The 27,646-nt window shown below is 44.0% G+C and overlaps 1 protein-coding gene across 6 annotated transcripts in view; it reads left to right on the top strand.

The window, feature by feature from the left end:
• Window positions 1-27,646, top strand: part of NIPAL2 (NIPA like domain containing 2) — a 187,191-nt gene that overhangs the window by 95,688 nt on the left and 63,857 nt on the right. For all 6 annotated transcript variants that reach the window (XM_056522367.1, XM_056522369.1, XM_056522370.1 and 3 more), the window contains exon 5: window positions 18,803-18,924. In XM_056522367.1, coding sequence (XP_056378342.1) covers window positions 18,803-18,924 — 122 coding nt within the window. The remainder of the gene's footprint in view (window positions 1-18,802; window positions 18,925-27,646) is intronic.

Below are 27,646 nucleotides of genomic sequence, written 5' to 3'. Positions count from 1 at the left end.
TGCCAGAAAGTTAAACAGATTTGTAAATTACTTTTATTAAAAAAATCTTTACCCTTCCAGTACTTTTTAGCAACTGTATGCTACAGAGGAAATCCTTTCTTTTTGAATTTCTTTGTTGTCTTGTCCACAGTGCTCTCTGCTGACACCTGATGCCTGTACCAGGAACTGTCCAGAGCAGGAGAAAATCTCTATAGCAAACCTATGCAGCTCTGGACAGTTCCTGACACAGACAGAGGTCTCAGCAGAGAGCACTGTGGACAAGACAAAAAATACATTCAAAAAGAAAATAATTTCCTCTGATGAGCAGCATACAGCAGCTCATAAGTACTGAAAGGATTAAGATTTTTAAATGGAAGTAATTTACAAATCTGTTTAACTTTCTGGCACCAGTTCATTTAAAAAAAAAAAAAAAAACTTTTCCACAGGAAACCCCTATAACCATTATTGAGATTATTCGCACAAAAAAAACCCTGGCGTAGTGGCACCTTGATGGGGGTTTTAGTGGCCCTTTCCATATGGAATAGGGGGTAATTTGGGTTACAGGAGGGATGGTAGGTAATGGGGGGTATAAGGGGCTAAAGGGGTATTCCAGGAAAAAACTATTTTTTTTTTTTTTATACCAACTGGCTCCAGAAAGTTAAACAGATTTGTATATTACTTCTATTAAAAAATCTTAATCCTCTCAATAATTATCAGCTGCTGAAGTTGAGTTGTTGTTTTCGGTCTGCCAACAGTGCTCTCTGCTGACATCTCTGCTTGTCTCGGGAACTGCACAGAGTAGAAGAGGTTTGCTATGGGGATTTGCTTCTAAACTGGGCGGTTCCCGAGACACGTGTCATCAGAGAGCACTTAGACAGAAAAGAACAACTCAACTTCAGAAGCTCATAAGTACTGAAAGGATTAAGGTTTTTTTTAATAGAAGTAATTTACAAATCTGTTTAACTTTCTGGAGCCAGTTGATAAAAAAAAAAAGTTTTTTCCTGGATATCCCCTTTAATTTACTGCTGCCCCTTTAAGGGTCGGCAGCATGTGGCCTGGAAGTGAGGTGACAGGGAGGTCATCTGGAGGGGAGGGGGGAGTGTATATAAGGGGGTGCTATGGGGGGTGGAACTCACCAGTCGGCGTGTGGAAGCAGGAAGAAGGACCCACCCACCCGTTTTTTGTCGTTTGGTTGGTTGGGTTTTGATAGGTGTTGTGACGTGTGAAAGGGGCCCGGGGGAGGTAGTAGTTTGAAAGATAAATGTTTGTTTGAGATTGTTCAATTGGGCCTCCTGGTGGTGGTTCTGGGCCTTAGGAGTTTGAGGGATTGTGCAGAAGGTTACCTAGGTGCCCCTGGGCCAGGTGGTCACAGCCAGGGGTAAGAGCATGGTGCACAAGTCTGATTGGGGGAGGGGAGTGTCCTCCAGTGAATTTTGGTTATGTTTATATGTATAATGGCCAATGGCCGTTACCGAGGTATGACGCGGGCTCCCGACTCGAGCCCGCGTCATACCGGCCGGCCCCCAGCTGATTCTTGCAGCTGGGGGCCGGCGTTAATAGCCGATCGCCGCGGCCGGCTATTAACCCTTTAGATCGCCGCTGTCAGCCGCCACAGTCTAAAGGTGCCTGTATCCAGTCCCTGGTGGCCCAGTGCGGTGGATCGCTCCCCCGCAGAGCGATTGCGGAGGAGCGATCCACTGCTGAGGTAGCCTGAGGGCTTACCTCTCCTCCTGTGTCGGCTCCGGCTCTCTGAATGATAAAGCCTGGCAGGACCAGGCTTTATCAATCGAGCGCAGAGCACACAGATGAATGGGATTGTATGTAATCCCATTCATCTGTATGAGGAATCAAATGATTCCTCCTAAAAGTCCCCTAAGGGGACTAAAAGTGTAAAAGAAAAAAAGGTAAAAAAAAGTTTAACACACACACATCAACCCCTTCCTTATTAAAAGTTTAAATCACCCCCCTTTTCCGAAATACCATATAAATAATATATAAACATAATAAAAATAAACATATGTGGTATCGCCGCGTGCGTAAATGTCCGAACTATAAAAATATATCATTAATTAAACCGCACGGTCAATGGCGTACGCGCAAAAAAACTCCAAAGTCCAAATTAGCGTATTTTTGGTCACTTTTTATATCATGAAAAAGTGAATAAAAAGTGATCAAAAAGTCCGATCAATACAAAAATGGTACCGATAGAAACTTCAGATCATGTCGCAAAAATTTAGCCCTCATACCGCCCCATACACGGAAAAATAAAAAAGTTATAGGGGTCAGAAAATGACATTTTTAAACGTATACATTTTCCTTCATGTAGTTATGATTTTTGCCAGAAGTGCGACAAAATCAAACCTATATAAGTAGGGTATCATTTTAACCATATGGACCTACAGAATAAAGAGAAGGTGTCATTTTTACCGAAAAATTTACTGCGTAGAAACGGAAGCCCCCAAAAGTTACAAAATGGCATTTTTTCTTCAATTTTGTCGCACAATTATTATTTTTTCCGTTTTGCCGTAGATTTTTGGGTAAAATGACTGATCTCACTGCAAAGTAGAATTGGTGGCGCAAAAAATAAGCCATTATATGGATTTTTAGGTGCAAAATTGAAAGGGTTATGATTTTTAAAAGGTGAGGAGGAAAAAATGAAAGTGCAAAAACGGAAAAACCCGTGGTCCTTAAGGGGTTAACTGTTATTTATTTGGTTGTTAAATACACGGGCCACACAGCCCAATTTTTCCACAATATGTGTCAGTGTCCTTTTTGGGGAAAAGGGGGTTATTCTATTGGGAGTGGGTTTAGAGGGGAAGGGATGTCTCTAAATTCCCATCCAGTCACGACACGGTGAGATGCTGAGCACGCTTGTTTATTACGTTTCGTTGCTTGTAATACAAGAAATTCCCTTACAAAGCAGATTATGCGGTGATGTCGTCCAGGGGTGACTCAGCTCATTGCTGGCTTTAATTTAAGACATTAAAATGACATTTAATGGAAGTTAATATTATTCCAATCATTTCGATACTTAGAATATTGCTGCCTGTCCGGATTTCACTGCAGAGAACTGTAACAATAATGACACCTACAGGTTACAATGCAGCGTAGATATATGTGTATTCATAGGAAAGGTAAATTGATTTATAATTCTAGGTAAACCTTTTGGTGCTTGTTGGTTACGATCATTATATACATATATATAATTGACATATACATTATATGCTATGTGATCTTTACTAGTCCCGGGCTCTTGAACCCCTATCTAAATAAAAGGCAATTCTTACATCTATATTTTTTGGACAGTTTTTAGGGCCCTTTTACACAGTGGAACATTTCCGGCCAGAAACTCCGCAGGCAACAGGTCCAGGCAGAACAAGCAGGCGCTAGGACCACTCGGAAATGCGCCATCTCCATAGACTGCAATGCATTTCCGGGCAAATTCTGTGCAGTCTGAACTTTAAAGCAGATTTTAGCACACATAGCGCTTGGCAATGCGATATTTATGCTAAAATCGTTATCCTCACCATCCCCTGGGGATGTTTGTGCCCCCAGGGATGGTGAAGATATTAAATTATAAAGTCCCCCCGGCCGCCCGGCAATTAGTCCCCTGGTCGGGGACTTACACTTCCCAGCTCTGTTCGCCGTGGCCCCGCCCCGACCGCTTGAATGATGGCTCACGTCACCTAAGCAGATGGAGCAGAGCGTTGACGCGAGCCGTCATTCAAGCCGTCGGGGCGGGGCTAATATATGCTGATTGGTTCCCTTTAAATTTCGGCCGCAGAAATTTTGTACGGTGTAGCAGAATCCCATTGAAAACAATAGGAATGTGCTGCAATGGAATTTCCAAGCTGAATTTTCCCGTTGGATTCCATTCGGAAGTTTCACTGCGTGAATGGGGCCTTAAAGGGGTACTCCGCCTTTAGACATCTTATCCCCTATCCAAAGGATAGGGGATAAGATGTCAGATCGCCGGGGTCCCGCTGCTGGATATCGCTGCTGCAGCACCCCGCCATCATTACTGCGCAGAGCGAGATCGTGCCATAGACTTGCCTGCCATAGACGCCCCCTGCCATAGACTTGCATTAAGGGGATGGGCCGTGATGTCATGAGGGGTGGAGCCATGACGTCATGCTGCTTCGGCCCCTGTATCGCCCGTCATTACGCACAGAGCGAACTCGCTCTGTGCAGTAATGATGGCGGGGTGCCGCAGCGGCGATCCCCGGGGATCCCCAGCAGCGGGACCGCGGCGATCTAACATCTTATCCCCTATCCTTTGGATAGGGGATAAGATGCCAGGGGCGGAGTACCCCTTTAAAGTGTCCTTGTCATTTCAAAAATATTTTAACATGGCACAGACACATGTGAATAGTTTTGATTGGTTGGGGTCTCAGTGCTAAGACCCCAGCTGATCAGGAGAACAAGCTGGGAGAAGTGTGCAGTAGTGCAGTTTACTCTCTCCCAGCCCCTAGGCTAACATTGTAGCTACAGGACATGTAAAGCGCTTGTTCTCCTGATCAGTGGGGATCTCAGCACCGAGACCCCGACTGATCAAAACTTTTAACTTGTCTATGGGGCATGTTTTTTTAAACGACAGGGGCACTTTTAAATAATAATTTTTTTTTGTTTAACACAAGGTGGCTTTGCATGGTAAATCTACTCAGTCTCAGTCCTAAGGGTCAGACCCCTAACTATCAAACACTGACTGCCTGGGCCTTTTACAGGTCTGATTACAGGTTTGACACTGGGTCTGGCCACAAGAGGGTGTAAAAGTGCTTCCCCCGTTGCTATATAAAAAGACTCTCCGAGGTTACTTTTTGTTTTAAGAGTTAACTGCTAGATGTTCCTCTACAACGCACTTGGAGACATTTTGCACAGTTGGTGGACTTTGAAAGGGAGCGCTTTATTGGACTAAGAGAAGCAGGATGGTTATTGTGACAAATTAGGTGGATGGGTAATGTACACACAACAACTCATTCTTGCTTATTATTTGCCAATGAATGTATAAATTGTGCATGACCATTTTTTTACCAGTTCCCTGATCTGGTGGATTAAGCGTCCCCTCTCAGATGTCTTCTGCACACTGCACACATTTAGAGGAGGGGCCTGCTCTCCTATGTCTCTATACACACCCTAAAAAGCAGCAGCAGCATGGAGAGAAGTATAGAGCAGTAGTGAACAGTATAAGCATCGAATCAAGCGCTGGAGATCTAAGTGTCACTCTGACTGCCTCTGCTCTCTGAACTCACCCCTCCCCCGTCCCTATCTCCCTCCTCATCCCTCCCGTCATCAAAGACCATGGGGGGTATTTATCAAAGGATTCATGTGTTTTTTTTCACGTAACTTTGGCAGCAGTACTTTTTGCGCCAAAGTTTGACGCATCTTCTCCACTGTCATTTTTACAACTTTCTCAAAATCACACGGTCCTGTGTGTGATTTCAACTTTAGTCAGTAATTCATCATTTGCGCCAATCGATCTTTGGCGCAATTTTGGTGCAAATCCCGTTTTTTTGGCGCAAATCTCCGCCAAGAAATTTTGCACATGGAAAACACACTTAGCAATGTCAGAAAATGTAAAGGCGTCATAATACATAAAAAAAAAAATATTTTTGTGAAAGCAGCGATGCCTCCAGGGCTGCTCAATACTATCCTGCGACATAGTTGTCTGTGAGGGACCTTTACCCTCCGTTGAGCCAGTATTGGACATGGCCACACAGGTTCAGGAAAGGTAAGCACTAAAGCAGTGGTCGCCAACCTGCGGACCTCCAGATGTTGCAAAACTACAACTCCCAGCATGCCCGGACAGCCAACGGCTGTCCGGGCATGCTGGGAATTGTAGTTTTGCAACATCTGGAGGTCCGCAGGTTGAAGACCACTGCACTAAAGTAACAAAAAAAAAAAAAAAATACCCAAGTTGAAAATAAAATCCATTTCACATAGTGGCCATAAACCCCACAAAAGAAAATAACTCATGTCACTTGCTGATATACTGCAGGAGGGACTCCGAAATGGCTGCTCTACGGGGTAATATATGCGTCCTCTGTGGGGGTAAGTTCTGTGTAAAAGGTGCTGTGAACGGCTGATTTCAACATTTGAGCCAAAATTACTAACAACTTGCACCAAATGATAAATTTGGTGCATGTCCACGAAAACCAAATTGAAAAAAGAAGGGTAAAAAGAAACTGTCAACAGGCAAAATTGATAAATACCCTCCCCCCCATGTGATTTGTCTTGTACTATATTGCAGTAGATCTGATTCCCAACCATTCAAGAAGCCACAATACACTTTAGACAGTTGGCCGCACCCAGCAAAATCAATCGGTTCCTCCAACTTAAAGGGGTATTCCGCCCCTAGACATCTTATCCCCTATCCAAAGGATAGGGGATAAGATGTCAGATCGCCGCGGTCCCGCGCAATACAGGGGCCGGAGCATCGTCACGTCTCCGCCCCACGTGATGTCACGACCCGCCCCTTTCAATACAAGTTTATGGGAGGGGGCGCGGCAGTCGTCACGCCCCCTGCCATAGACTTGCATTAAGGGGACGGGCCGTGATGTCACGAGGGGCGGCGCCATGACGTGACAATGCTCCGGCCCCTGTATCGCCCGTCATTACGTGCAGAACGAACTTGCTCTGCGCAGTATTGATAGCGCGGTGCCGTAGCGGCAATCCTTGGGGTCCCCAGCAGCGGGACCGCGGCGATCTGACATCTTATCCCCTATCCTTTGGATAGGGGATAAGATGTCTAGAGGCGGAGTACCCCTTTAAGTCTAACGCTTATAGGCACCTTTCTATTGGAGTCCAATGTCTTTAAGTGTAAACCCAACCAATTAAAATTTTACTGCACATTTAAATAATAGAATGTCAAGAGCCTGAATCATTATTTTTTTTTAAACCAATGCTTATGTTCTGTTTTTATACAACCACAACATTTTTAGACACAACAAATATTGTCCCCTTTTATACAAAACATTTTGGCATTGGGCAACCGTGTATAATTAAAATAAATAAATAAACAGGTTATGTAACGTAGAGGCTTGTGTGAGTCTTAAGAATCTGTCATCCTGATTTTACCAATTGGAGCCAAGACTAGCAATATCCTTACAGGCAGGGTACATGACTTATGCTGTGCCACCACAAGCCCCATAGCAAACACATTATACTACTTTCCCTGACATAGTGGCTTCCTGAATCTGTTACTTGCTCCCTGTAGAGAAGGAAAGGAGTGCTGGCCGCACATGTGCACAGCTGCTCCATTTGTTTGGGGGACAATTGTCTTCTGTCCTAGGGATAAGTGAGGGTCCCAGAAGTCATCCCTTCACCGATCCGCTAGTTATCCTCTATGCTGTGGATAGGAGATAACTTTAGATCTTGGGATAAACTTTTAAAGGGGTACTCCGGTGAAAAACTTTTTTTTTTTTTCTAAATCAACTGGTGCCAGAAAGTTAAACAAATTTGAAAATTACTCCTGTTACAAAATCTTAATCCTTCCAGTATTTATTAGCTGCTGAATACTACAGAGGAAATTCTTTTCTTTTTGGAACACGGAGCTCTCTGCTGACATCAGGAGCACAGTGCTCTCTGCTGACATCTCTGTCCATTTTAGGAACTGTCCAGAGCAGCATATGTTTGCTATGGGGATTTTCTCCTACTCTGGACAGTTCCTAAAATGGACAGAGATGTCAGCAGAGCGCTCGTGTGCTCGTGATGTCAGCAGAGAGCTCTGTGTTCCAAAAAGAGTAGAATTTCCTCTGTAGTATTCAGCAGCTAATAAGTACAGGAAGGATTAAGATTTTTTAATAGAAGTAATTTACAAATCTGTATAACTTTCTGGCACCAGTTGATTAAAAAAAAAAAAAAAAAAAAAAAAAAGAGGTTTCCACCGGAGTACCCCTTTATCTACATAAATTCATGTGCATTGAGCTTCCTATAGTCTTTTAGGAATAATAAACCTTCCTTATATTAAAAGTATTACAAATTTAAAGGGGTATTCCGGGCAAAAACATTTTATCCCCTGTCCAAACGATAGGGGATAAGATGTCTGATTGCGGGGGGCCCGCTGATGAGACCCCCCGCGATCTCCCTGCAGCACCCGCATTCGAAGAGGGGACTGCGTCTCTAGTTTCGGAAACCTCCGGGTTTCCGGGACTGGGGACATGATGTCATGCCACGCCCCCTCCATTCATGTCTATGGAAGGGGGCGTGACGGACGTGCGGGTGCTGCAGGGAGATCACGGGGGGTCTCAGCATCCTTTGGATAGGGGATAAAAAAATGTTTTTGCCCGGAATACCCCTTTAAAAGTTAAAAACAGAATGGATCATAACTACAATAAAGAGGTGGTACATTTTCAGGATCCCTCGGCGGAGAGTGGGGCGCATTCTAAATTTTGCTATGGGCTCCATGATAGATGTGCACCCCTCGGACAATGGCATATCTCCGAAACACTTTTGAGCGCAAATTTCCAATCCAAGTCTCGCCCTCTCAAGTACCATCCTCTTCCAACCTCCATCTGTCAACGATAGACTCCTATAGTAAATTCCTCTTGTTATCTCAGACAGATCTGCAGGGTCAGCACCGTAACCAACTCCTAGAAGACAATACAAAACAAATGAAACCTCCGAATATAAAGTCAGCCAGTGATTTTCCACCAATGGATTATTTATTCGCAGGATTCCCACACCGATGTAAATGAGTACAGTCATCTTTGAGCAGAATTCAGATGGCATACACATGTTTCGAGGAATGCAGGCCCCCGCTTTTTTGCCTTCTTTTTTCCATGTCTTGGTCCAGAAATGACTTAGCATTTACTTGGAAGCCGACAAGGTTATGGTTTTTTGTTTTTTTTTCTTCTGAAACCAAACTGAAGAAAATTAATGAGATGTTTGCCATATGCATGTCAATATATTCTATCATTCTGTGCTGGCTCTACGAATAATATGGGGCTCCGCAGTCCTCATAGTTATCCTTGATATGTGAATCATTAGAGGGTTTGGAAGAATATCTGGCCGGCTCCTGCTGTCAGCGGGATTTGATAGGCAGGCATGCATTTATATATATAAACAAAACAAAAAAATATAGAAAAATAATTTATTTACAATGTGCACATATTTACTAGTATATCTTTGTTTGTGTCCTATCTCTAGTGATGTTTTTTGTGATTGTTTTTAATGTAGGGTCACTAGAATTAAAGGGGTTATCCAGCAAAAAATACTTTTTATATATATATATATATATATATATATATATATATATATATATATATATATCAACTGGCTCCAGAAAGTTAAACAGATTTGTAAATGACTTCTATTAAAAAAATCTTAATCCTTTTAGTACTTATGAGCTTCTGAAGTTGAGTTGTTCTTTTCTGTCTAAGTGCTCTCTGATGACACGTGTCTCAGGAACCGCCCAGTTTAGAAGCAAATCACCATAGCAAACCTCTTCTAAACTGGGCGGTTCCCAAGACATGTGTCATCAGAGAGCACTTAGACAGAAAAGAACAACTCAACTTTCAGTGCTTATGAGCTGCTGAAGTTGAGTTGTTCTGTTCTGTCAAAGTGCCCTCTGACACGTGTCTCGGGAACTGTCCAGAGTAGAAGCAAATCCCCATAGCAAACCTCTTCTACTCTGTGCAGTTCCTGAGACAAGCAGAAATGTCAGCAGAGGGCACTGTTGCCAGACAGAAAAGAGCAATTCAACTTCAGCAGCTGATAATTATTGGAAGGATTAATATTTTTTAATAGAAGTAATTTACAAATCTAGGAATGGGAGTAGTGGAAATAAGTGGCACTCACCCCAAAGATGACTTTGAAAACAGGAACAGGATTTAATTCCAAATGACAGCGTACAGGTAACAGGGAACAGATAGTCTTCAAGCGGGGAGGACAGAGACCGTAGCCACGGTCAGAAGCGGGGGCACACCACGAAGCAACAACTAGTTTCACGTCATCACGATGCTTCTTCCGGTTGCAGGTGTACGCCTTCCCTAAGCAGGTGGGTTACTTAAATACACACCTTCACATAGCACGTCACAGGTACACAAAACAAATAGTGAACAACAATAACAGTATGTGCATGTTTAAAAACACTTAGAAAAAGCAAAAACATGTGATTATGACAGGAAAGAGGAAAAGTCGTGCCTTTCATTAAGTCCGAGAGGACCGACGGCATTGAGCTTAAGAATCCATAGCGCTTCACGCTGTAATAGGTAGCGATGCCTGTCTTCACCCACTGGAGCTACTCCCACTCTCTCCAGGCCGGCAAATTTTAACCCCACAGGGCGGCCTCCATGGATTTCGGCCATATGTGAGACAAATCTGGGGGATCCCTTTCCGGACCTGAGAGAGTAGAGGTGCTCCCTCACTCTTGTGCATAATGCATGTTTCGTTTTGCCCACATAAAGAAATTTGCAAGGGCATATTAAACAATAAACAACATGGGTGGATTTACAAGTTATCAGCTGATTGACATATATCTCCGAGCCGCCAAGGGAAAAGTTCCTCTTGGCTAAATTATAAGTGCAATAATTGCAATTCCTGCAGGGGTAATTCCCTTTCGGCTCTGAGTCTGTCAGCCAGTTGGTAACAATCTGAGACCTCCTGTTTTTATTCTTTTTAATTACCTCACCTATGGTTTTAGATTTCCTAAAGGTGACTATTGGTTTTTCTCTTGCCAGGACTCCCAATTCATCATCATTTAAAAAAAAAATACCAGTTGTCATAGATAATTTTCCGAATTAAATCATTAAGAGGTGAATTGGCAAAAGAAAAAGTGAAGCGTCTATCTGTATTGCTATTAGCGGCTCTATTTTTGGGGGGATGTAGTAGCTCAGTTCGTGTCTTTTTTTCTGTTTTCTCATAAGCTTGTTCAATTATCTTCCTGGGGTAACCGCGTTCGAGGAGGCGTGTAGTGAGGGCTTCTACCTGCATCTGATAAGTGTTAGAATCACTATTTACTCTTTTTAGTCATAAAAACTGACTATAAGGAATATTATTTTTAACATGTGGAAGGTGCGAGCTCTCATAGTGCAGCAAGGCATTCTTTGCTGTCTCCTTTCGGTATCCTGATGTTACAAGGGAACCATCTTTAATCTCCAAATGGACATCTAAAAAATCCAATACTTTGTTGCCAAACACACTAGTGAACAACATGTTCACTGTGTTTTTTTCATTCATGTACTGCACGAAAGCAGCAAAGTCCGACTCCTCTCCATCCCACACAACTAACACATCATCCACGTATCTCAAATATCCCTTGATGAAATGAATAAACGGATTTCTTGAAGAAAAAATGAATTCCTGTTCAAATAGGGTCAAAAAAATATTAGGGCCTGCCTGTACCACTGACCATCGCGTAGGAATGTGTTGTTCTGTAGGACGAAGAGGAGTGACTCACAAACAAAATCAATAAACCTGGGGGATCTGAAAAGAACGCATGGCCTGTACTCCCGCACCATGCGGGATGCGGGTGTACAAGCTTTCAATATCAATGGAGACCAATTTGTAGGAGTCTTGCCAGCAGAAGCCCTCAAAGGCTGTCAGTAATTTGCCTGTGTCTTTTAACAGAGTGGGGATAGAGTTTAAGAGAGGGGCCAAAAGCCATTCGAGGTAGCCTGATAGGGCCTCCGAAGGAGACCCTATACCGGCCACTATGGGCCTACCTGTGGCGTGGGTGACACTCTGGTGTACCTTCGGTAACACATACCATTTAGCTGGTTTTAGTGACAAGGGGACTAGCTTTTCTGACTGATAATAGAACCTTCCACATAGCGTCTCAGTAGTGATTTTAGATGATCTAAAATACGTCTGGTGGGGTTGTCTTTTAATTTCATATATGTATTGACATCACTGAGGTGACGTTCCACTTCAGTATTATAGGCTGCCACACTCCATACTACTGTGGCTGCCCCCTTACCTGCTTTTGTAATATGTAGTTCTTCTCTATTACTAAGCCATTCCAGTGCACGTTTTTCATTAGGGGGGAGGTTGTTCAGAGGAGGGGGGTAAATCAACGCCTGCATTGCCTTCATGACAGCTGATAACTTGTAAACCCACCCATGTTGTTTATTGTTTAATATGCCCTTGCAATTTTTTTTATGTGGGCAAAACGAAACGTGCATTATGCACAAGAGTGAGGGAACACCTCTACTCTCTCAGGTCCGGAAAGGTATCCCCCAGATTTGTCTCACATATGGCCGAAATCCATGGAGGCAGCTCTGTGGGGTTAAAATTTGTCGGCCTGGAGAGAGTGGGAGTAGCTCCAGTGGGTGAAGACAGGCATCGCTACCTATTACAGCGTGAAGCGCTATGGATTCTTAAGCTGGATGCCGTCGGTCCGCTCGGACTTAATGAAAGGCATGACTTTTCCTCTTTCCTGTCATAATCACATGTTTTTGCTTTTTCTAAGTGTTTTTAAACATGCACATACTGTTATTGTTGTTCACTATTTGTTTTGTGTACCTGTGACGTGCTATGTGAAGGTGTGTCTTTAAGTAACCCACCTGCTTAGGGAAGGCATACACCTACAACCGGAAGAAGCGTCGTGATGACGTGAAACTAGTTGTTGCTTCGTGGTGTGCCCCCGCTTCTGACCATGGCTATGGTCTCTGTCCTCCCCGCTTGAAGACATCTGTTCCCTGTTACCTGTACGCTGTCATTTGGAATTAAATCCTGTTTTCAAAGTCATCTTTGGGGTGAGTGCCACTTATTTCCACTACTCCCATACCTGGTTGCTGTTCGCTTGTATTGCATAGTGAGCACCCCCGGCTAAAAGAGACTTTAGAGCAGCGGTCCAATTATTTCAGGTGTGATCTCATCCCGTACACGCTGTATGAGGCAGTACTGCAGTGCCTGGTGAATTTCTGTTTTCTCCGCATCTTGTTTAATTTATAAATCTGTTTAACTTTCTGGAGACAGTTGATATATATGTTTTCCTGGAATACCCCTTTAATAACAGTTTTTAAAAATAAATGTAAAAAGAAATTATTTCGTTGATTACAAGTTTTTTTACGCAAACATTTTTGCACGTTCTCACTCCAGCCCAGACCACATTTTAAAACGTACTTAGATCTAAGCTATTTAGCTACTAGTGAAGAAGATGCACCTTTTTAATAAATTTGTTGCAAGTTCACACAACGAACACATAGAGAAACAATGTAAAAAATAACTTTAGGTACACACAGGCTACGTTTACATGGTGGAATTTCTGAGTGGAATTCTGCCGAAAAATTCAGCTTGGAAATTCCGTTGCAGCAATGGGATCCTGCTGCGTCGTGCACGTGGTGGAATTTCCGATTCCGGTCTCCGCAGAAAGAATTGACTGGTCAATCCTTCCTGCGGCATCCACTCAGAAATGCATTGCGGTCTATGGAGACACTGCTGTGTGAACATACAAATGCAGCCTTTGGCTGTCTGGCCATGCTGGGAGTTGTAGTTTTGCAACAACTGGAGGTGCCCTGTTGGGAAATGATGCCTTTGTGATTCCCTCAGCTCACAATGAATTAACCAGAGTAATGGAAATTCGATGCCTTGTGCCAGGATTCCGATAATTTACTGGGAGACGAAATACAGAAGCACAAAGGTCTATTTAAGACTATTTCTGCCTCTAAGCATAATTGTTACTGATTTTATTAAATAAGAAAAGTGGCATAGAATATTATGAATAAAATAAAATAAAAATTGTGTTATATATTTTTTTTCAGTTATTTTTTTTTTTTTTTATTGATAAATTGCATACAAAAAAAACCCTCAAAGTAAAAGTGAACTTCTTAACAATAGGAGAAACCATTGATAGAGTTTTATAAACTGGTGAGGCAAAAAAGAAAACTATCTTATATTAACAGTTTTAAAAAATAAAATAAAAATATATTGATTTGATTACAATTATTTTGACATAAATCCATAAAACCTGTTACCTTGAAAAGAAGTATTTTTCTAATATAATGTTCCATATTAAAAGGTGTTGTAACATTCCTATTTCCATTAAAATCTTGCCTGCTGTGAGACCTTAAAAGATCAGCAGCGCCCTCCCTGGCTCTGATCCATTGGACTGAACCTGGCTTGTGAAATGCGTTATGCCGTCTGGGGGGGGGGGGGGGTGGACCTGGCGGCTCGCTGTCCTACAACTGGCATTGAGTGCACGTAACCTGTTCTTATTTACAGTCCTGATCCAGGCCAGAAAACCAGATAGCTCAATGTTAAAGTCTGTAATGGGCTATCACAGATCCCCCATCATAGTATGAAAACTCAAATATAAACCTGGGGTATGACTTACAGATTCAAAATTCACTTTAATTGGGTATATTCAGATAAAAAACATATATCCCCTATTACACAAACCCTATAACTCTCTTGTGACCGCAAAGAAAAAATCCCAAAGAATAGAACAAAAGAATTGTAACGTCCACCACCTGGATTATTGCACATGTATAATCGGTTGTCACTTGTCAGTGACCCATTACATTGCATATTTATAAGGGCTCATAAACATATATATATAAATATATTTATATTAGGACCTAAAGAAGAAATGGTGGATTTCAGTATAGGGAAAATTGATGTACCGCTATACCTAAACTCCCAATAATTCCCTATAATGTAGTGCAGGTCTGGCCCCTAACCACACCTTCCCCTAGCTGTGTGGCACGTAGCTGGGGCACTTGTCCTTATAAGGATGACCCCCGTGCCTCAGGAACCAGTTCCTATACTGTTAAAGTTCCTATTAGTAGTGTACACAGTCACTGGGAAAAAATAAAATACAAATACAAAAGTGCAAATATAAGAAGTGCCTTTATTTTAAAAAAAAAATTAAGATTCAAAACATAACCGCATCTAGTAACCTATATAACCTGTCCTCCAACGCACGTTTCGCTTCTCTTAGTTCATCAGGGGGACAGATTCACAGGTTGTTACATCTCAGCAAGGTGAAGTGGCAGTGGAGGCACCACACGAAATTCTCTTATCAGTCAGATCATATATGGAAGTAATTATTTCATGTTGAAAGATCTCTGACAGTTTGTATAATTCAGAGTTTTCCTCTGGGAAGGGTGTAAGCTGAGAGAGTTTGCATTCCAGATGTATCATCTTATAAATATTTGTTTGGCTACATGTGAACAAGTATATCATTGTACTGAGACAGTGAAATCTGTAGCTTCGGCTTTGCAGGGTTCACATCAACATTTGTTACTAAAAACCTGGCAGCGCATTCGCTCTAAAATAAATGTTTTATGTATTTACGACGTGTGTGCTCTTCATTACACCGGGGTGTATGTGAACATGAGTGTAAAGACTGTTTAGAAAATAGCAACATCTCCAGTGAATGCAGGACCACGGGTGCTCCTCTTCTGCTAAAGACACTGTCCAAGCATCTAGTTTCCCCAGAGGCGTAGCTGTAGGGGTTGCAGAAGTAGCAGTCGCAGCGGACCCTGGTGCCTAAGGGGGCCCCAAAACACATCTGCTCCATAAGAGACCAGTATTATTAAAGGGGTACTCCACTCCTAGACATCTTATCCCCTATCCAAAGGATAGGGCATAAGATGTCTGATCGCGGGGGTCCAGCCGCTGGGACCCCCACGATCTCTGTGCAGCACCCGGTGTTCATTTAGAATGCTGGGTGCGGGGGTCATGACGTAACGGCCACTCCTCTCGTGTCGTCATGCCACGCACCCTCAATGCAAGTCTATGGGAGGGGGCGTGGCGGCCCCCACGCCCCCTCCCATAGACTTGCATTGGGGGTGCGTAGCATGACGACACAGGAGGTGTGGCCGTTACGTCATGACCGCATTGAGGGTGCATGGCGTGACATCATGAAGGGGTATGGTTGTAACATCATGACCCCCGTCACCTGCTACAAGTGTTCAGAACAAAATGTTCTGAACGCTGGGGCAGAGGAGTACCCCTTTAATGGCACATAAGGCCCTGTTGCAGTTTTTGCATCGGGGCCCAGAAGACACCAAGAAATTGAGCATATCTGAGTCAAAATCTATTTTTATTAACATATATGCAAATTTAGACAAAATATGATAAAAACTGATTAAAATGACATGATAAATCCTTGAAAACTGCTCAAAGGGCACAAAGCAAGAAAGTGGAGGCTCCAACACTAACCATCGGCCACACATTAATAGTAAGGTACAATTATAAATAGCCAAAGGAAAGTGCTTATAGTCACAAGAGAAGATTATACCCCGTGGTGATAATGGTGTCCAGATCTCTCACACTGGACATTTTTTACAATCATCAGAGGTGTGAAGCTACAAGTTACGCCTCTGAGTTTCCCCAAAGTATTAAAGGAGTAGTGTAGTGAAAAAAAAACTTTTACCCTATCCAAACGGGGATCTTCTGAATGGGGCCTCGGAAGTCTGCGGGAATGGGGCGTACCGCCCCTCCCCCCCCCCCCGCACAGAGCGGTGGCTGACACCCCCCCCCCTCCATGTATCCCATAGAGATACATGGAGAGGAGTGTTGGCCGTGGCTTCCTGTGGGGTCGGAACAGCCGCTTCGGCAGACTGCAGGGGCCCCGTTCAGGAGATCGCGGGGGATCCCAACGGTCGGACCCCCCACTATCTATAACTTATCCCCTATCCTTTAGATACTTCCTGCTTACCGGATACCTGTTTGTTTAATGATCTTTGGCTTTTCCCTTGACTCTTCTCTTGCTCTGCGTTGCTGTACGCCACTATTTCCGACCTCGGCTACACTGACATTGATTTGACTGTGTGTGTCTTAGTGTATCTCTGTTAGTTTGTGTGCCTCCAGCTGTTTCCCGACTCCTACTGTTTTTGTATTTTCTTATTTTGACAACGCTGCCCCAGAACTTAGCAGGGAGGGTTTGTCTTTGTGGTTGTCGATCTGTCACTTAGGGCGGATAGGCAATAGGTAGGGACTGTGGCTGTGAGTTAGAGCTTCACTGTTGAATGAAATGATGAATGATCCAGCAATGGAGAAATGGCAGCTTTGTTGTAAATCCTCGGTTAAAACAGCAACATACAACTTCACAAAGTCTGCATCAACTTGAAGCGTTTCGAGTGTATGCGCTCTTTGTCAAAAGATACACAGGTAGGTTCGTATCACATTTAAATAACCTGCTTCACAGGTGAATCAAATAAATTAAAAGTAATTCACAGCTACACTATGCGCAGCATGGATACTGGTTAAAACCATGAATCTGTGATAAGTAGCATGCGCTTAAAACATGAAACGTGTCAAAATGATACAGACTATTATGATGTTGTATGTTGCTGTTTTAACCGAGGATTTACAATAAAGCTGCCATTTCTTTATTGCTGGATCATTCATTTAATCATTGTGTGGACAAAGGAACGGGAGGTGAGCTGGACTTTCCTTTTATATCAGAGCTTCACTGTTCCCTCTCATTCGTGACAAGGTTATTTCTACTGTCAATTTGTTTCCCCTTTACTGTTGCTAGATGGGTTTCTACAGATACCTAGACTACCTATGTGGTTATGGGGCAGCACTATCCAAGCAACCACTAAAACTGCATGGCTTAAAGGGGTACTCAGCCCCTAGACATCTTATCCCCTATTGAAAGGATAGGGGATAAGTTGTCAGATCGCAGGGGTCCCGCCGCTGGGGACCCCCGGGATCTCGGCTGCAGCACCCACCTGTTGCAGCTTCTGGCAGCGCTGGAGGCTCTCATCCTAACTCTTCACGACAACGGTGACGGGAGATCGTGATGTCACGACTCCGCCCCTGTGTGATGCCATGCCCCGCCCCCTCAATGCAAATCTATGAGAGGGGGCGTGATGGCTGTCATGCCCCCTCCCATAGACTTGCATTGAGGAGAGGGGCATGACGTCACACGGGGGCAGAGTCGTGACTTCACAATCTCATGTCACTGTGGTCGGGAGCCGAAGCCTCCAGCGTTTCCGGAAGCCGCAACAGGTTGGTGCTGCAGCCGAGATCCCGGGGGTCCCCAGCGGCAGGACCCCCCGCGATCTGACATCTTATCCCCTATCCTTTCGATAGGGGATAAGATGTCTAGGGGCAGAGTACCCCTTTAAAAATGAAGAAATTGATCAAAGTGAAGGAACTTAGGAGATATTTAACTAAACCCTTCTAAAGGAGTAAAGTTGTCTTGTTTAACACCGTGCCTTCCTGTGAACATTTTATCTTATCTGGTTGTGTCATTCTCATTCAGTTATGTCAGTCTTGTGACTCACTTTGGTGTTCCCTTTGGTGTTCCATGAAAATGACACAGTCTGGTCTCAAGATTTGCATTTTTTTTTTCTTTCTCTTTGACTGTAAGAAAAAAACTGGTTGAGCTGCAATACCAGACCCAGCACATGGACAAGAGTGGCGCTGTCCCTGAAAATAAACCCAACATTTTTCTCTCTAACCTTATACAACCATTGAGCAACCACCAGTATCTCTATGTAATTTGTATTCACAGGGGGCAGCGCTTCCCAATTAATACAATGCAGATTCATTTATGTTTTTAAAATGGACCATTTTACTAAGAAAATTCTTTATTTTAGCATTTCTCCTATCCAGATTTTTGGATTGATCCATTAATGGTGTAGGTCTTGGCCTGTTGCTGTCCTAGTGAATGGTCTGATAGGATTTCACAGGCTCAGATTTATGTATGCAGCTGTAAAAGCTCCTCTTTTTATGATACGTGTATGTTTTATAACTATCTTGTTTCCAATTTGGCTGAGTCTTTTATATGATATAATCGCTTGATCATTCTTTTTTATCACTGTTAACTCTGGAGACTTTAAATTTTAATGCACTTTTAAAACTTATTAGATACCAAATTACCATTGAAACGTCAGTGTTACATGTATATGTTTTATTTGTTTTACAGGTGGGACTTTGGCAGTCACTGGAACGTATCTTCTGGTGACCTTTTCTCCGAATGTATCTCAAGATATTACAGCACTGAAAGTAGAGCGATTTGTAGTGAGCTGGCAGTTCTTGGTATATTTGGTAAGTGTTGGATTTGCCCACAAATTGGATATTGTCATCATTTTATTCTGGTCAGCATATTATCTGCCATACTGACATGAAGAATATAGACAGAAACAAGTGGCACATTATTATAGTATCTTGAAAGAACCATTGAAGGGACGTACTCCCAAAAATATAACATTTGTGTTTTTATAGAAAACTATGATACAGCCTATAGTGACAATTTCAGCTCTGCCACTCTTGCCGGACATTATATTTGCTTCTTGTAATTTATAAAGCCTGGGGTCTGACTTTGTTTAGGGTTCTGATAGGTTTGATGTCCACCTGCCCCATACATTCTACATATGTGGCTGGTATCGTGTCTTGTGTAAGCCACAAAAAAAAAAAAAAAAATAGGGACACCCACCAGAATTTTTACATTTTTTGACTTGGAATGTTTATTTATTTATTTATTTTTTAATGAGAATCTGCATCCTAGTTTATACTGTGAACTAGGGCCCTATGCTGGACTGTTTTCTTAAAGCGTTTGTCCAGGAAAAAACGTTTTTTTTAAATATATATATCAACTGGCTCCAGAAAGTTAACAGATTTGTAAATTACTTCTATTAAAACATCTTAATCCTTTCCTTTATGAGCTGAAGCTGAGTTGTTCTTTTCTGTCTAAGTGCTTTCTCATGACACCTGTCTCGGGAACTGTCCAGAGTAGAAGCAAATCCTCATAGCAAACATCTTCTACTCTGTGCAGTTCCCGAGACAAGCAGAGATGTCAGCAGAGAGCACTGTTGCCAGACAGAAAAGAACAACTCAACTTCAGCAGCTAATAATTATTGGAAGGATTAAGATTTTTTTATAGAAGTAATTTACAAATCTGTTTAACTTTCTGGAGCTTTCTGGAGTTTTTATAAATATATATATATAATATAATACCCCTTTAATCTCACCCCAACTGAATTTCTGATAATTACTGCCCCCTCACGCATGTTTGTTCCACTCCCACAAACATTTTGTCACAGCTTTTAGATATAGTAACCCCCCCGTGCCGTTTTATCGCCCCCTTGTACCATTTCATCAGCCCCTTGTGCCATTTCATCAGTTCCTTATATTATTTAATCAGTCCATTGTGCCATTTCATCAGCCCCATTGTGCCATTTCATCAGTCCCTTGTGTCATTTCATCAGCCCCTTGTGTCATTTCATCAGCCCCTTGTGTCATTTCATCAGCCCCTTGTGTCATTTCATTAGCCCCATTGTGCCATTTCATCAGCCCCTTGTGCCATTTCATCAGTTCCTTATATTATTTAATCAGTCCATTGTGCCATTTCATCAGCCCCATTGTGCCATTTCATCAGTTGCTTATATTATTTCATCAGCCCCATTGTGCCATTTCATCAGTCCCTTGCGTCATTTCATCAGCCCCTTGTGTCATTTCATCAGCCCCTTGTGTCATTTCATCAGCCCCTTGTGTCATTTCATCAGCCCCTTGTGTCATTTCATTAGCCCCATTGTGCCATTTCATCAGCCCCTTGTGCCATTTCATCAGTTCCTTATATTATTTAATCAGTCCATTGTGCCATTTCATCAGCCCCATTGTGCCATTTCATCAGTCCCTTGCGTCATTTCATCAGCCCCTTGTGTCATTTCATCAGCCCCTTGTGTCATTTCATCAGCCCCTTGTGTCATTTCATCAGCCCCTTGTGTCATTTCATTAGCCCCATTGTGCCATTTCATCAGCCCCTTGTGCCATTTCATCAGTTCCTTATATTATTTAATCAGTCCATTGTGCCATTTCATCAGCCCCATTGTGCCATTTCATCAGTTCCTTATATTATTTCATCAGCCCCATTGTGCCATTTCATCAGTCCCTTGCGTCATTTCATCAGCCCCTTGTGTCATTTCATCAGCCCCTTGTGTCATTTCATCAGCCCCTTGTGTCATTTCATTAGCCCCATTGTGCCATTTCATCAGCCCCTTGTGCCATTTCATCAGTTCCTTATATTATTTCATCAGCCCCATTGTGCCATTTCATCAGCCCCATTGTGCCAGTTCCTCAGCCCATTGTGCCATTTCATCAGTCCCTTGCGTCATTTCATCAGCCCCTTGTGTCATTTCATCAGCCCCTTGTGTCATTTCATCAGCCCCTTGTGTCATTTCATCAGCCCCTTGTGTCATTTCATTAGCCCCATTGTGCCATTTCATCAGCCCCTTGTGCCATTTCATCAGTTCCTTATATTATTTCATCAGCCCCATTGTGCCATTTCATCAGCCCCATTGTGCCATTTCATCAGCCCCTTGTGCCATTTCATCAGCCCCCTGTGACATTTCAGAGGTTTTCAGGATCCGCTGCATGTTCTGTGACTGTCAGCTCCCACCCGCAACAACCTCATTACCTCCCACAAGTTTTTATTTTGAGTCCCGCGGGATCCCAATGCAGGGCTCTACTGTGAACGATGGTGTGGATTTTTTTCTGATGCAGATATGAAACTTGATGTAAAGAAAATAAGTGACATTTCACTTTTTTTTGACATGGGATCTGTGCGGGTGCCCAGGTCATTGAATGGGTCTATCCACGGCCAAAATAGTGACAGAAATCCGAGGGCATGCCTCCTATTTCTATATTTTTTCGACATTGCTTTGCTAATCCAGCAACTAGACTGTCTCTGTAGGATTAACGGCCCATGATGAGTTCTGCCGAATATAACTTATTGCAGTTTAATCTACTTCTGGAAGACACACGGATTTCGCAATCGAAAACGGAGAAATATTACCAGCGTTGCATTCCTGACTATCATTAGTATTCTCCGCACCGACAGATAATTGACGTCAATTAGTGGCTGCTCCGGCTCATCGGCAAATCCCTGACATCTCTCCTATTGATTTATCATCATATAAACATGACAGTCACTCAGTTATCCTATCTATCCTGTTCGAATGTCACTGCGTAGATCACAGTTTCCCAACCAGAGTGCCTCCAGCTGTTGCAAAACTACAACTCCCAGCATGCCTGGACAGCCGACGGCTGTCCGGGCATGCTGGGAGTTGTAGTTTTGCAACAGCTGGAGGCACCCTGGTTGGGAAACCCTGGCGTAGACACTGTGTTCAAGAAAAAACTGTATCATCAAGGTACACCCAAGCGTGTCACACACTTCCAATTTATGGGCTAAATGGAGGAATTTGGAAGGTGACGCTTTATAAATTCATTTTATGACTACAATTAATGTCATCCCTAATTTAATGATGTGCCGCATTCCATAACCATCTGTTCGCTATGTTTACTTCGCCAGTAAAAATAAACAGCGCAGTTTCAAATAAAAGCTGCCTGGATATACAAGATTATTCTCCGCTGACTGTAAAACCTGTAAAAATATAGTAATGTTCCATTCCCCGGGTAACATTACTGTTAGAGATGAGCGAACTTACAGTAAATTCGATTCGTCACAAACTTCTCGGCTCGGCAGTTGATGACTTTTCCTGCATAAATGAGTTCAGCTTTCAGGTGCTCCCGTGGGCTGGAAAAGGTGGATACAGTCCTAGGAGACTCTTTCCTAGGACTGTATCCACCTTTTCCAGCCCACCGGAGCACCGGAAAGCTGAACTAATTTATGCAGGATAAGTCATCAACTGCCGAGCCGAGAAGTTCGTGACGAATCGAATTTACTGTAAGTTCGCTCATCTCTAATTACTGTCTTATTTCACTTATATCGTACCAAAAGGCTACTCCATAATGAAAGATCACCTGATATGTCTGTTGTAGTAAATACTTGTAGGTTTAACAATATAAAACCTTATTATTATAATAATAATAATAATAATAATAATAATAATAAAAAACAACATAACAATAATACAAACGCCATACACCTGTACAATATATACATGAATAAGTCCATATTAGGGTATGTCCACACTACAAAATTTCCGCGTGCGGAATTGACCTCCAGGATTCCGCTGTGAGAACCTTTACATTGGTTACATTGGTGTGAATGGGTCTTCCGCGGACCCGTTCGCACTGCGGAATTTCAGCGGAGGAGAATTCTGCTGCTGAAATTGGTCCGCCGAAAGGAGGAACACGTGTAGGAGAAACTATACGTGGACAGCATTGCCCTCAATGGCGACCCCACAGGTCCGTGTGGACCTTCCGCCGAAGGAATTCGACGCCCGCTGCCTGAGAGAGAGTCTACCAGTGGAATCCCTGATCGGAATTCCGCAAGTGGAAATTCCTCAGTGTGAACATACCCTAAGGGGGAGATTTATCAAAACCTGTCAAGAGGAAAAGTTGACCAGTTGCCCATAGCAACCGATCAGATGGCTTCTTTCCTTACTCACAGGCCTTTTCAAAAATTAAAGAAGCCATCTGATTGGTTGTTATGGGCAACTGGTCAACTTTTCCTCTTGACAGATTTTGATAAAACTCCCCCTATGTCCATAAATGTCCATGAAAGAATTTCCTGGTCCAATATTCTGACCAAACACACACCTCTTAAAGGGGTCCTCCGGTGAAAACCTTTTTTCTTTTAAATCAACTGGTGCCAGAAAGTTAAATATATTTGTAAATTACTTCTATTAAAAATCTTAATCCTTCCAGTACTTATTAGCTGCTGAATGCTACAGAGGAAATTCCTTTCTTTTTGGAACACTGATGACATCACGAGCACAGTGCTCTCTGCTGACATCTCTGTCCATTTTAGCAACTTATTATTAAATAAAGACTTATTATTATTATAATAACGTCAGCAGAGAGAACTGTGTTCGTGATGTCATCAGAGAGCATTCCAAAAAGAAAAGAATTTCCTCAGCAGCTAATAAGTACTGGAAGGATTAAGATTTTTTAATAGAAGTAATTGTTACGCCGAGCGCTCCGGGTCCCTGCTCCTCCCCGGAGCGCTCGCGACGTTTCTCTCTCTGCAGCGCCCCGGTCAGACCCGCTGACCGGGAGCTCTGCACTGACACTGCCGGCGGGGATGCGATTCGCATAGCGGGACGCGCCCGCTCGCGAATCGCATCCCAAGTCACTCACCTGTCCCAGCCCCCGGCTGTCATGTCCTCGCACGCGCGGCTCCGCTCCTTAGGGCGCGCGCGCGCGCCAGCTCTCTAAGATTTAAAGGGCCAGTGCACCAATGATTGGTGCCTGGCCCAATCAGCCTAATTAGCTTCCACCTGCTCCCTGGCTATATTACCTCACTTCCCCTGCACTTCCTTGCCGGATCTTGTTACCTTGTGCCAGTGAAAGCGTTTAGTGTTGTCCAAAGCCTGTGTTCCAGACCTTCTGCTATTCCATTTGACTACGAACCTTGCCGCCTGCCCCGACCTTCTGCTACGTCTGACCTTGCCTCTGCCTAGTCCTTCTGTCCTACGCCTTCTCAGCAGTCAGCGAGGTTGAGCCGTTGCTGGTGGATACGACCTGGTTGCTACCGCCGCAGCAAGACCATCCCGCTTTGCGGCGGGCTCTGGTGAATACCAGTAGCATCTTAGAACCGGTCCACCGACACGGTCCACGACAATCCCTCGCTGACACAGAGGATCCACATCCAGCTAGCCGAATCATAACAGTAGATCCGGCCATGGATCTCGCTGAGGTGCCGCTGCCGAGTCTCGCTGACCTATCCACGGTGGTCGCTCAGCAATCGCAGCAAATTGCCCAACAAGGACAGCAATGATCCTGCCACAGCCACAGTCCAGTCCTTCTTCGCTGAAGTCCGTAGTGTCTTCGAGGAACCAGCCCGAGCTTCTTCTGCCGAGACTGCCTTCTGAACCTGGTCCAGGGTAATTCTTCAGTAGGCGAGTACGCCATCCAATTTCGTACTCTCACTTCTGAATTATCTTGGAATAACGAAGCTCTCTGCGCGACCTTTAAAAAAGGCCTATCCAGTAACATCAAGGATGTGCTGGCCGCACGAGAGATTCCTGCCAACCTGCAAGAACTTATCCATTTGGCCACCCGCATCGACATGTGTTTTTCTGAGAGACACCAGGAGCTCTGCCAGGAAAAAGACCTTGATCTCTGGGCACCTCTCCCACAGTATCCATTGCACGCCTGTGCCTCCCGCCGAGGAGGCTATGCAAGTGGATCGGTCTCGTCTGACCCAGGAAGAAAGGACTCGCCGTAGGGAAAAAAATCTTTGTCTGTACTGCGCCAGTACCGAACATTTCTTGGTGGATTGCCCTATTCGTCCTCCACGTCTTTGAAACGCACGCACGCACCCAGCTCACGTGGGTGTGGTGTCTCTTGGTACCAAGTCTGCTTCTCCACGTCTCACGGTGCCCGTGCGGATTTCTCCTTCTGCCAACTCCTCCCTCTCAGCCGTGGCCTGCTTGGACTCTGGTGCCTCTGGAAATTTTATTCTGGACTCTTTGGTGAATAAGTTCTGCATCCCGGTGACTCGTCTCATCAAGCCACTCTACATTTCCTCGGTCAACGGAGTTAAATTGGACTGCACCGTGCGTTACCGCACAGAACCCCTCTTAATGTGCATTGGACCCCATCACGAAAAGATTGAATTGTTTGTCCTTCCCAACTGTACCTCTGAAGTCCTCCTCGGTCTGCCATGGCTCCAGCATCATTCTCCCACCCTTGACTGGACCACCGGGGAGATCAAGAATTGGGGCCCTGCTTGCCGTAAGAAATGCCTCACGTCTCCTCCCAGTCCCATCAGGCAAGCCTCGGTGCCTCCTCCTACACCTGGTCTCCCCAAAGCCTATCAGGACTATGCTTTGCCTCCTCATAGCCCCTGTCCTGGTAACACTCTGCCCTGTGCCAAGCTTCACACTCTGCCCTCCCTCCCCATTCCCACTCCTGCTGAACTGCCTGCATTTTATGAGGAAACTCTACTATCGCTCCCAGTGTCCTCGTCCCACGTGAAGCAATTGCCGGACAAAAAAAGGGGGAGACCTAAGGGGGGGGGGGGTACTGTTACGCCGAGCGCTCCGGGTCCCTGCTCCTCCCCGGAGCTCTCACGCCGTTTCTCTCTCTGCAGCGCCCCGGTCAGACCCGCAGACCGGGAGCGCTGCACTGACACTGCCGGCGGGAATGCGATTCGCATAGCGGGACGCGCCCGCTCGCGAATCGCATCCTAAGTCACTCACCTGTCCCAGCCCCCGGCTGTCATGTCCTGGCGTGCGCGGCTCCGCTCCTTAGGGCGCGCGCGCGCCAGCTCTCTAAGATTTAAAGGGCCAGTGCACCAATGATTGGTGCTTTGCGGCGGGCTCTGGTGAATACCAGTAGCATCTTAGAACTGGTCCACCGACACGGTCCACGCCAATCCCTCGCTGACACAGAGGATCCACATCCAGCTAGCCGAATCCTGACAGTAATTTACAAATATGTTTAACTTTCTGGCACCAGTTTATTTAAAAGAACAAAGGTTTTCACCGGAGTACCCCTTTAAATAACAACACCCACGAGCGTAATCTACTTTCGTCTAATAAAATTATAATCCTAATCATAATAAGCTATAATAATACAGTGATCCCTCAACTTACAATGGCCTCAACATACAATAGTTTCAAGATACAATGGTCTTTTCTGGACCATTGTAACTTGAAACCAGGATCAACATACAGTGCTATGGAATCTGCAAAACGTGTCAAGGGCTGGAAGAACCGACCAATCAGAATGGGCATTCACTGGTAAAACCCCTGTATTTCTAAAGTGCATGCACTGACTGGCTGTCTGGTAGCCCCCCCCTACAGTACAGGGAGGTACTACGTGTTCTGTACTACTTTTAACCTATGCCAGGGTTAGCTGCTCCTTTGGACACCAAGTAAGGGGCGGCTCCATTTTACTTTTTTTTAGGACATTGCGTGTACTGTACAGGACCCTGAAGAGACTCCTGTTCTCTACATAGACCAGTGTTTCCCAACGAGGGTGCCTCCAGCTGTTGCAAAACTACAACTCCCAGCATGCCCGGACAGCCAAAGGCTGTCCGGGCATGCTGGGAGTTGTAGTTTTGCAAAAGCTGGAGCCACCATGGTTGGGAAACACTGAATTAGACAGTGATTTTACAGCTCCCAGCAGATCTGTATTACTTTTCTATGTAAGGATTTGCTTTATCTATATTAGTTTTCTACTTATTTTTATTTAATTCTCACTTTTTCCTATTTTTAGATGACATTTTGGTGGCTTCAGAACCAATTATCAGGTTCCCATAGAGTTATGGTCTCATCATACAATTTTTTTCAACATACAATGGTTGTCCCGGAACCAATTAATATTGTAACTTGAGGGACTACTGTAATCCTATTGTTAGCCTTGACACTAATATAGTCATAGCTATACCAAAATCCCTGGTCCGGTTGCATTTTTCCTGACCCAAAATAAATTCTTGGAAGTCGGCATTGTTTTGTTCCTCTGTTATTTCTCCTGGAAACTCACTGCTTGGATTGCCCTTCTCAATACAGACTCTTCCTACACCATTGGATATTATCAGCAATGACTGAATAGTGTCCCAGTGCAAAGGGAGAAGTATAAACAGAGCTCTTCACGGGGGAGTAAGTTTGGACATAGAGGGTTCCCACACGGGGTCTACCCAAGAGAGGTTCTTACTATGTTTTGTTGCATATGAGACGCAACTACTCATGAAGATATTGATATAATAGAATAATGCTGCCACATCAGGGTATATGAGCATTAGAGATGAGCGAACTTACAGTAAATTCGATTCGTCACAAACTTCTCGGCTAGGCAGTTGATGACTTTTCCTGCGTAAATTAGTTCAGCCTTCAGGTGCTCCGGTGGGCTGGAAAAG

Source organism: Hyla sarda, chromosome 5 (assembly GCF_029499605.1).
Source record: "Hyla sarda isolate aHylSar1 chromosome 5, aHylSar1.hap1, whole genome shotgun sequence".
In the NCBI taxonomy this organism is placed as follows: Eukaryota; Metazoa; Chordata; class Amphibia; order Anura; family Hylidae; genus Hyla; species Hyla sarda.
This window is presented reverse-complemented; position numbering and strand designations above follow the sequence as displayed.